General features: G+C 36.5%; 1 protein-coding gene across 3 annotated transcripts; it reads right to left on the bottom strand.

Moving 5' to 3' along the window:
- Positions 1 to 494: 494 nt before the first annotated feature.
- On the bottom strand, positions 495 to 9194 carry hao2 (hydroxyacid oxidase 2 (long chain)). 3 transcript variants are annotated; one of them, XM_059343120.1, is made up of 8 exons: positions 9059 to 9194; positions 8517 to 8669; positions 6337 to 6488; positions 5350 to 5633; positions 3918 to 4136; positions 2661 to 2819; positions 1414 to 1483; positions 496 to 1316 (listed from the first exon to the last, which is right to left on the bottom strand). In XM_059343120.1, exons 2-8 carry the CDS (start codon positions 8645 to 8647, stop codon positions 1261 to 1263), a joined length of 1071 nt encoding a protein of 356 aa, XP_059199103.1. In that variant the 5' UTR covers positions 8648 to 8669; positions 9059 to 9194; the 3' UTR covers positions 496 to 1260. The 3 variants fall into 3 exon arrangements, with proteins under 3 accessions (XP_059199104.1, XP_059199103.1, XP_059199102.1); XM_059343119.1 differs by having other exon boundaries at positions 3918 to 4139; XM_059343121.1 differs by lacking the exon at positions 9059 to 9194 and having other exon boundaries at positions 495 to 1316; positions 3918 to 4139; positions 8517 to 8665.
- Positions 9195 to 11453: the final 2259 nt, after the last annotated feature.

Consider the following 11453-nt stretch of genomic DNA (forward strand, 5'->3'; position numbering starts at 1 on the left):
GGATGAATACAATTTAATAGAATAATACTAATACTAATACTAATACTAATAATTTTGACCTTTTAAAATGGCAGTTTATGGTGTTTTCCAGTAGAGCCCAACTGATTTATTGGACATTGTCCTATAACAGACGTCAATATCTATCAGTATCAGTGTTCATATTTTTTGGTAGGCAAAGATATAACTTTTCTTTTTTTACAGAACATGTTATGCAGAGAATGATGCTTGGGTGATTAAGAAATTGTTTTAGCTGTTTATTTTATTTTTATTTTATTTTATTTATTCTTATTTAAATGGTCAGCAATTGATTGCTACTAAAGATACAGTAATATTGTAATAATTTTTTAAAAGATATTTATTTATTCTTTATTTAAGTTGTCAGCAATATCATGATACTGAACATACAGTACTGTTTTTAAAACATTAAATGGTCTAAAAATGATTGATACTGAACATGCCGCACTGGTTTATTTAGGAATTTGTTTTTATTTTCTCATTTAAATGGTCGGCAATTGATTAATGCTGAACATATAGTAACAATATTTATATAGCTATTAGTTAATTTTATTTATTTTTTATTTCAATTATTAGCAGTTGACTGATGCTGAAGAGACAGTACAAATGTTTTTTTTTATAATCTACATTGAAAAGGTCTTTCTTCAGTCCAATTTAAAAATCCGTTCGCCATATTGGTAATTGGTGCTATTTGTAATATATTGGCGGGAATCTGACCTGTAGCTGAAACAATGTAAATGTTCATTACAGATTTAAAACTCTTTTTAAACACTGTATTTGAATCTCCCCTGCATTGAAGTAGAATGGTTATCTTTGTAAATATAATATAATATAGAATATACATTTGGAAACAAAAACAAAAAGACAAACTTCTGCTATGTCTTTTACCGCCTGCTTATAATTTAGATCCAGAAAAGAGCGACAGATCTCCATCACCTCATTAGGCATTTATTCAACCACAATCACTGGCAGCATCTCAAACCGTAGTGTGTTTTCATTATCAGTTGCATTTCTCACAATAAAACCAAAACAAGTTTGTTGGTTTCATCCCCTCCAAGTCCACACCGTCCCACTCGTACACTCTCGCATGAAGCTGTTTTGCATATTTCCTGACGTGATAAAGTCATGAGTTCTGAGGTGAACATCTCTCTCTCTCTGTCTCAGGCTCTCGTTAAACACTGTAGGTTTGTCTCTGTCCTGTTCAGTGGGTCGTTATCGTCCTCAGCGCTGCCCTCTGCTGGTTTGTTAGAGTTTAGAGAACTGGATGAGGTTCCTGTTGATCTCTGCCACATTCCTGCAACCTGGATCACATAAAAAATAAAAGCGTTTTAGGAGAAACAGGAGATCGCTGTATTGATTCTGGAACAAAAACATATAAACACTTCTCATTGACCTCACCTGATAAAGCCATGGACAGACGGAACTCATCATTTAGGATTTGCAGCACTTCCCTCACTCCTTCCTCTCCCTGAAACATCACACAGAACACATAATTACTATTAAACACACAATCCAATCTATAATCCTGTAATCTAGCTATAAAATAAACACGAGGACACATCTGCTTTAGTTTTACAGGCCTTTTTGTTCTCTCCAACAGCGGAAACTTTATTTTAATTTGTCATTTATTTACTTTTTATTGCCAAAGACAGTTAAGATCATTTAATTCCACATCACACACAGTAGGGCTGTTGTAGATTTTAGTCGCAGTAAATCAAAATGTTGACCCACTGAGTTTAGGCAGAACAACAGCTCTGCAAGTTGTTCTTTGTTCACATCTAAAACCTACTTATTCAATTTGGCATTTAATTAATGTCATTCTTACATATTTCCCAGATTCTTTCGAATTTATTATTCTCAATGGTCTGTTTTTTTAAAACTTTTTTTAAACTTTTATTTGTATATTTCATCATCTCTTTACTGTCTAATTTAGTTTATTGTCTATTTCAGTGGTGGAAGAAGTATTCAGATCCTTTACTTAAGTAAAAGAACTAATGCCACAGTGTGAAATGACTCCACTACAAGTAAAAGTCCTGCATTGAAAACTTGCTGAAGTAAAAATACAAAAGTATCAGCATCTAAATGTACTTCAAGTATCAAAAGTAAAAGTACTCGTTATTCAGAATGACCCCACTCAGATTGTTTTATATATTCCAAATATATTATTGGATTATTATTATTGATGCATTCATATAAGCAGCATTGTATTAGGGCTGATTGTAACTACTTCATATGCTGTACCTTTATGTGGTTTATTAAATAAAAAAGTGTAATAATTTTAATATTGATCATTTTTTTCATTTTAAATCTCGATCTGAAAAATAACTAAAGCTGCCAGTTAAATGTAGGATTTTATGTGCCTCTAAAATGTACTGAAGTCGAAATATAGTGACATAGTTGAGCAAATGAGTATTGAGTATTTGCTCTTGTTTGCATTTTATTTATAGTAAAGCACTTTCAGCTCCCTCTCTCTAAAAATAAAGTTTCTTCCTCTTTCTATTATTGATATAAATGGTTTTAAGTCAACATTAGTTTTCTGTGTAAATCTTAAACCAAAGCCTGAGCCTCAAGGACAAACTTTAACCGTCACTAATGATATTTAACTAAAGAGCACACACACACACACACAGATCAGCTGTCTGTACCTTATATGCGAGGCCCCACACGGCTGGACGGCCAATGAAAACGCACTTTGCTCCCAAGGCCAGCGCTTTCAGAACATCACTTCCTGTCCTGATGCCTCCGTCCAGATAGATCTCGATCCGGCCCTGAACCGTATCCACGATCTCTGACAGTGCGTCGATCTGTCAGCAGAGGTTAAGATGTAACAAGGCCAACACTCTTTGTGTAAACATGCACAGGCTGGTTAGTGTGAATCTACTTCCAACTGGCTCTCTGTTAGAGCCATACAGATACATCAGCTGACAGATATTATCGGCAGATATTGGCCTATCAAAGGAATATCAGTATCGTTGTACCTGCTGTCCGATATGTGCCATTATGAAACTTATTTACAGAATTTAATACAGAAAATGTTGCTTGGCGGGTTTTAGAAACTGTTTTAGCTTTTATTTATTCTTGTTAATTTTTAAAACAATTTTTAAATAGTCAGCAATTGGCTGAAACAGAACAGAAATTATGTTTATTGTTATGTTTATTTATATTGTTTGTATAATGTAAAATCATTTTTAACAATGTTAAATATTAAATAAAGTTTCATGTTTGAAAATGTAGCTCTCCGGGTACATCAACAAAAAAAGTCTATTTTCATTCCAGCCCAAAAAATGGAGTGGTGAGAAGGCGAGCAGCAGAATTCTGGATATATTGGAGTTTCTAGAGTGTTTTGAATGATGAAGCGCATAGGAGACTATTGCCTCAAAATCCTGTTTGTTTAATCAGTAAAACTAACACTGCTGGTTTCCTGGCAGCATCAATGTGACAACAAGACTTCTGGGAAAACCACAACTAACTATTTGTTTTTACTGCGACTACCAGTAACGCCACGAAACCCCCACTACCACCACTGTTTTGGCTGCTCACTGTGTTTATTACTTCTTCTTACTTCTTAATCTAACATGCATCCCCTTCTATAAACATGACATTAGAAACAATTCTCCTCCTCTTCCCTCCCAAACAAAGAGTAGTTAAATTGCACTCAGTTGTCCCTTCCGACTCCCTTACAGTCAAAAAAGACGGCAGATGCAGATTAAAACAAGACTAAATTGTCATTGGATGTAAATTTTTGAGCCACAACAAAAACTAAAATGCAGCTTGTTTTTAGCCTTGCCGGCTCAAAAAGCATTCAGTTATACATGGGCATAAAACGTTTAAGATCTGATGTTTCCAGTAGTGAGAGTTTAAGCTCAGACAATAACTTAAGAAGCAACATGGTGAGTAAGTACCGAAGCTGGGCCTCCGTCCAGCTGTCTCCCCCCGTGGTTCGACACGATGATGCCCTGGACGCCGTGCTCCACAGCCAGCTCTGCGTCCTCCTTGGTCAGGATCCCTTTGATGATAATAGGCAGGCGGGTGATGGACTGCAGCCAGTACACGTCCTTCCAGCTGATGGAGGGGTCCAAGGTGTTGGCCGGGATCCCGTACTCCTCCGGGGCTGCAGTCTCCTGCTTATAGTGAATGTAGAAAAAATACTGTCAACTTTATATACGAATGTACTCTTGACAAGCACTGCTCATACTTAAACTCATAAGTCCTAAACTATTGTTATGGGGAAACCTTGACACTGCTGGAACAGAGTTTGGATATTTTGTGTATATGACTGAAACCTTCCTGAGTTATTTTGTCTGTTTGAATCCTTTTTTTTCCCAGCACAATCTCATCTTTATAACCTGATAATTATTTTTTTTCACTTTGACTTTCCGGATCAATATTTTGAACAAAAAATAACAACAAAAACAACAACAACGTAAAATTGGATTTTGAAACTAAGGAGAATATCTAGTTCTAGATTTTTATACTAAATATATTTGACCTTTATCTCTGGACCTATCATCATCAAACAGAAACTGGCATGGAGTTCAGAACTCTAGTCAGAACTTTAGAAGGAAGCTGACAACAGGAAACACGCTGCAGATTTTTTTAGGTTGTCATAAAAAAGTCACATGATTTGATTACGGCGGCATCATTGGCAACTCCAGAGGGTTAAGCCATATTTCATACCTCACACAAGTAATTTCTGATGCACACATACTTTGTTATATGACTTAGCCTGTCTTAATATGTTGTGAGCTTTTAGCATTTATATTCGTGCTCAATAATGATCAATAATTGTATCTAAAGTTAACAATCTAGAAATTTAATTATATAGCAGAGAAATGTGTATAAAATTATGAACTAAAACACATTTTTATGGGTTTTTTTTGTTTTCAAGGTAAGTCAAAGTGAAAAAATTATTATCAGGTTGTATAGGTGATGTTGTGCTAACAAAAATATACCAACATGGCATAGTAGTGGTGTATACAGGCAGAATGAAAAGGATTCAAAAACATATAAAATAGCCCAAACCTCCAAAGGGTTAATATGTGGTGAGCTATCAGTAGATATATTAGTGCCAAATAACTCAATAATGGTTTTTAATAAGGTTATTATATGGCAGAGACATTAATATAAAGGTATGAACAGACATCTAAAGTTTTGCTGCTCATGTATTAAAAACATACAAAATTACAATTCAGGTTAAAACATTTCAGTCAGCATAAAAATACAATATAATAACAGTGAAACAAGCCAACAAGTCTTTTCTTGTTTGACCTGACCGTTTGTCTTGTTTTGTGTTTTTCTGTATGTTAAATATGTTGGAAAGAGAAAAGCAGTTACCTGAAACACTCCATCAAAGTTTTTGACCTTGAGGTGCGGCGGCAGCTTGAACTGGTTGCGGATGTCGTTGCGGCGCTTCCCCGTGTACGGGACGTCTACGGTGAGGACCAGGGCCTTGTAGCCAAGCGCCTCCACGCGGTGCACGATCTGTTCGGACAGCTTCCGATCCCGGTACACGTACAGCTGGAACCAGCGGTAACCGTTAGGTGCTGCAGCCACAATCTCCTCCACCGAGCAGGTGGAGTATGTGCTGGTGATGTAGCAGGTGTTCAGAGCCTCAGTGGCTGCGAGGGAAAAGTTAAGAAGTTATTACAGAAGATCAAATCTACATGTAGATCTAAGAAGTTCAGTGCAGTAAGCTACATAAGTTGCTGGGTGTCCCAGACTCTCAGAAACATATTGGCTGCGTTATTGTTTGTACAGCTAGAGGAGAAAATAATGATACAGAGCCTTACGTACAGCAAGATTATTACAAGGTTATGCTCCCATCTAGTGTTTGCAAACCTTGCCAGGAACTTTGAAAAACATCTTTTTATGTTATGAAAAGTCTCACAATCTCTTCTGAGTAGCCACATTTAAAGGCACAATGAGTAGGATTTGTCCCTTACTGTTTGTAAACGCAACAATCAAAGTTTAGTGATCTTCAGTCTATCTAGTTAAGTCCTTATCATTCGGCCCCCTTTTATTGAAAATTTTTAGGGGGCGAAGATTAGTTTGAGATGCAGCTCAGCACCGTGTGTCAAGTTGTTCTACTCATAAATCTCTCTCTATAAAAGACTTAATGACAGTGTCAGCCAGACCCGCCCAAAAAAGTCCCAAACACAGCAAAATAAAAAGAGAGGAGAAAATGCAGCAGAGGGCAGGATCTCTGCAGATACAGACACCACCACACACTTCTTGTGGGGTGATTAAGAGGGATTATTTTCAGTCTATACATTGATTTTACTCATTCTGCCTTTAAAAATGGTTTAATATGAGAGTCCTCACCTCGAGCTGTGGCCACCTCTCCTTCATGCCAGGCCAGGCAGTGAAAGGCAGTCGGTGCGATCCCAACCGGGAAACTGATTTCTGTCCCCTGCACTGTGGTCCGTGTGTCGCTCACAGACACGTCCCGCAAGATACGAGGCCGCAGACGTATCCTGAGTGTGAAGTAGAGATGAACATGTAAACAGAAACACCAAATGGAGACAGAAAGGTGAAGGTGTTCATGCAGAAAAATCTGGTCAATGGACAGGTCGCCAGACTATCAGAGGGCTGACACATAGAGACAGACAACCATTCATGCGTTCATTCACTCCTACGGGCAATTTAGAGTCACCAATTAGACCTAAGCTGCATGTTTTTGGACTGTGGGAGGAAGCTGGAGGACCCGGAGAACCCACACTGACACGGGGAGAATATGCAAACTCCACACAGAGCCAATTAGTGCTGTCATCATATAAAAAACAGCATTATTTGGATGCTGATTTATGTTCTGATCCTCCTTAGTATGCAAAAATAGGCTTCACCATGTTGTCATTTTTATATAAAAAACATATTTTTATATAGTAATACCAGAGAACATGGTATATACAAATATACACATGTTTGTACATCTCCCTATTTACTTAAATGTTTTTCTATATTTTCATATTTCTATGTATACATATCTCTGTTTACTTAAGACTTGTTGCATTTGTATTTTATATTGTTGTATAGCACGCTTTTTTATCTTCATTTTATTTACTTGTTTATTTACGTACTTATTTCTATTTCTTAAACAGCAGCAACTATAAAAGCATCTTCTCCCCCATGGATAAATAATGTATTATGATTCTGATATCTTGATATATATCACTACTATACCTATAATCTGGGTAGAGATTTTGTCCATGTCAGACTGGGCTCTTATATCTTATTAGAGTAGTCTGTTAATAACTCTTTGTCACGACAGCATGTCAGCTCTTCTTGGAACCAAACCAGCTGTTGACAAAGCATTGCACAATCTTAACATCCATGTTCTCGAGATGACAACATGCTGGACAAGTCATATTTCTCTTCAAGGGGGTTGTGTTTTCCCAAAGCTGCGACATGAGATCATTTTTCCAAGACACAGCCCAAACTTTTATTCCTGCAGGGGGGAAACGTCCATCCTGACCCCAAATGCTCCAGTAAACAAACCCTTAGTAACAGACCAAAAACAGAAACACAGAACAATCACAGTGAGGAGAAGCAGCCTATCAGTCTTTATAAAGACATTAGGAAACACAGGAGGAATGCACAAAGAAAGAGATTTAAAAAAAAAAGCATGACCTTGTATCTTTGTCCCACTATTATTTTTTTAGAGACAGTTTCTAATTCACTACAGGGGGCTGGAGTACGGTGGCCCTTAGAGCTCACAGCGCTGCAACTTAAGAAAACAAATGCAAACACACAAAACACAAGCAAATTGAGAAAACATCATCAATAATGTTATAAAGTTATAACGTTTTGACGTAAAATTATCTTGAAATAATAATGATAATAATGTCACAAGCGTGTCCAGATGTGTGCATCACTTTTAAGTGTCCTCTGGAAACATTTCTGTGTGTTGTGATCCATTTGCAGCATGTTTTATTATTGTGCTGTGTTGTGGTCTTTGCAGCGTGTTTTCTAAATGCTGCGCTTGTGTTGTCAAACTGATGAAGATGTTTTCTTAAGTTTCAGCGCTGTGAGCTCTCAGGGCCACCGTACTGGACAGTCAGTGCAACAACAGTCCTCGATAAAAAGTAACTGCCTGTTAATGGTTATAAGGTATTACATAAAGAATCAGTTACAGTTGCACAAAGCCCACAGAAGCATTTATAGGCTGTGTCCTCATATGATATTGGGTGTGAGTATCTAAAGTACGTTTTCATGAATTTAATCAACCCCCAATGGTGAATATTAATGTTATTCAACACTGTTTTATAAGTTTAGACAGGTTAAATGTGTATTTTTTGTGCCCTTGAAAGTCTGGGTGAACTTTATTTTTCCCCACTGTATCTTTGTAAGCCAGTAGATTGTTTTTGTACTAAAAACAGAAAAATAAAGTAAATAAATATAACAATACAACTATTTCCCTAAGCTTTAATTACCATGCAGTAAGTAAAGTGAACACAGGGGCTTTGAAATTCTGGGTGAACTTGATATTTTTTCAACCAATGTACCTTTTGTAAGCCAGTAGATTGTCGTCCCTGGTGCAGCATTCGTCCGCTCCGGCTGCATAATAATCCCAGGTAGCCTTTGAGAGATGCTCTTTTGCATACTCCTCAAAGTCTGTCAGGCATACCATAGCCATCTCTGCACAGCGTCCTCCCTCTCTGCATGGAAACACAGATCACTCACTTTAAGTTATTTTCAACACTTTGTGAGATTGGCATGCACAACAAAACATGCAAAAAAGAAGGACATAATCAAACATAAATACAGATTCTTGCTTCTTATCAAATAATCAATGTCAAGATAAGACATTTAACAACTTGCATAGGAGCTTCTGTATTCAAAATATATTTTTAGTAAACACTGCTGGCTTTGTTAAGTATTTTTTTCCAGTCACTTCTCATATTTAATCCATGCAGTGTCATCTGGAAAATCGATCTGTTGCTTTGCATGCGAGACGAATAGCTGCAGGCTCCAACAGCAAACAGACACTTCAACTATAAAATGAAAAACTACTCTAAATCCAAGAAAGTTCAGCTTCAAGACTTACCACAAAAAACTGATCTTTCATAAACAAAATCCCCCACTCTCACTCTCATGCAGACGCTGCCTGCATGAAGCACTGAGGTTGCAACATCACTGTTCAAATCCTGTCAGCAAATGCAGTGCAATCAGGTCGTTCCACAAACTCACCAGTCAAGCTTCCACACTTTGACATCTGAGCAAGTAAAATTTATTTTTAGTCTTTTTTCTTCTATTTGTTTTTTCTTTTAAAAAAAACACCCCAGAAATGAATCCTTGTGTCCACAGTGTTGCTTTTGTGTCAGTCAGAATCAAACTTTCATAGAGCCACTGACTGTGTGTGTTTGACCTGAGGGTGACCCTTGCTCTTATTGTGTTTACACAAGCTGGAAATGTGCTGATGATGACTCCAACTATAGTGAGGACAAGAGGCGTCTGACACTGTGCTCTGTGGTCCAGATGGTACGCACACTGCAGCACGTATGAACATTTACATGCTGTGTACACAGGCCTACATGCTAACACACACACACACACACACACACACACACACACACACACTCACACTGGGGACACATAGACTCTGCTTTTAGTGATCTGCACATTAAAGTAATCTGTTCATATAAGCTGTTAGAAAACAACAAGTTCAATCTGAATAATGTCCTCTTTGAAGAATAAATAAAAAAGGTACTTAAACCACACCATCTTATGCAGATGTGCTCACACACAACAGCTGGAGAACATTTAGTCCACAGCACATTGAAAAAAATACTCAAATAAAAGAATAATTATCGATTGTAGAATGTATATGTATGTGTGTATATATAAAAAAAATTGTTTGTGTCAAGTTGTGGCAATTTTGGCAATTGTGCCAACACAAACAAAACATTAAATTGTCACAGTCAGCCATGATTTTTTTGTTTACGTTTGGCATTTGTCTTGCACCTGAAACACTTTCCGATTGATATTTTATATCAACTTTATATGAATTACGACGCACTCGTTTTTATTTACCGTTCGTTTTTCATTTTACCGTTCCACCTGTTATTTCCTGTCACTACCTTTCAAAATTAAAGCACCCGTTTCACACTGGACGGCACCTTTTCAAAATAAAAGCATCATAACAGTGTAAAACACCTAAAGAATGTACAAACAAGAAAAACAAGCTAAATAATACAAAAACACCAATAGAAACCTTGCTAAAGGTCATTTACAGTTGTGTTTAAAATAAGTGGAAAAGTGATATAGTGATTGGAGTATTTACTACTTTTTACTGCTATATTTGATTTACTCCACATTAACAATCACAACATGTATTCTTATCAGTAGCAGCTCAAAACCAGATAATTTACTGTATTTTATAAAGCGATTAAATCATTTGTGGTATTGGTCATGTGGCCCCTTGCGAAAATTAATTGCCCACCCCTGCCATAGACTGTATATGAAGGTTGTCTTCAGGTGAGTTCATGAGACATTTTATGTAATCATCCCTTGAAGTTAGTTTTAAAATTAGGTTGGTTTAACATGTCGTGTGTTTTGTACTCCAGTTGTTGCCTAGCAACTGCGTTCGATTTCACGACTCGTTTATGTAAATTGCTTTTAGCGTTGTCCAAAAATAAAACACACAAACTCAGTTTAAAAGGCACATTGTGCCCCAAAATAATGCAATATAAGAACATTATACAATTACATTTTGGAGTGTTCTGCTTTCACAGAAGAAGACAATGGTAGCCTAGTTTTTTAGGTTACCAGTCGGACCTTAATTGACATCAGTGCACCTGCGACTTTGGTAAACTACTACTGCCAACATTAACGTGGGGAAAATAATAAAAATGATCGTCCTTGTCATGAACCACATGGTCCCTTTATAACATGTTGAACAATCAGTTTAATAACATGCTGTGTTTGACCAATTGTACTGAATTTGACCAGTGGCAGTAAAAATTCATAGTACCATAACACATAATTTAGTATATATAAGGTACCAAACCATATCTGTATATTATATAAATAGACTACACAAATTGCTTCTAGAGGTAATAACCAAAACAACTTTTTGGCTAAGCTTAAGAATTTCCTGTGGTTATAAACATATTCTCTCAGCAGGTCACTGACACTGACATCAATCAACAACTACTGTCACTACTTGACATCATGATTGTAAATGTAAAATGTGTATATTTTTTTTACTAAACATGTTATGTTTCCTAATGCTTTTCATGGATAGTTTTGTCTTTTTTTAAATTTTTTTAATTTTTTAAAATAAACAGACTCTGATATATAAATAAATAGACTCTGAATTTCATATTTAGCATCTTTAGGTAACTGAAAAGGCATCTATGTAGTGTCTTGTAATTAGAATGGAAATTATATCTCTATTTCTACCTAAGCTTAATACCCAATATTACGTTTAGAGACAGTAA

This window comes from Centropristis striata, chromosome 10, assembly GCF_030273125.1.
Source record: "Centropristis striata isolate RG_2023a ecotype Rhode Island chromosome 10, C.striata_1.0, whole genome shotgun sequence".
In the NCBI taxonomy this organism is placed as follows: domain Eukaryota; kingdom Metazoa; phylum Chordata; class Actinopteri; order Perciformes; family Serranidae; genus Centropristis; species Centropristis striata.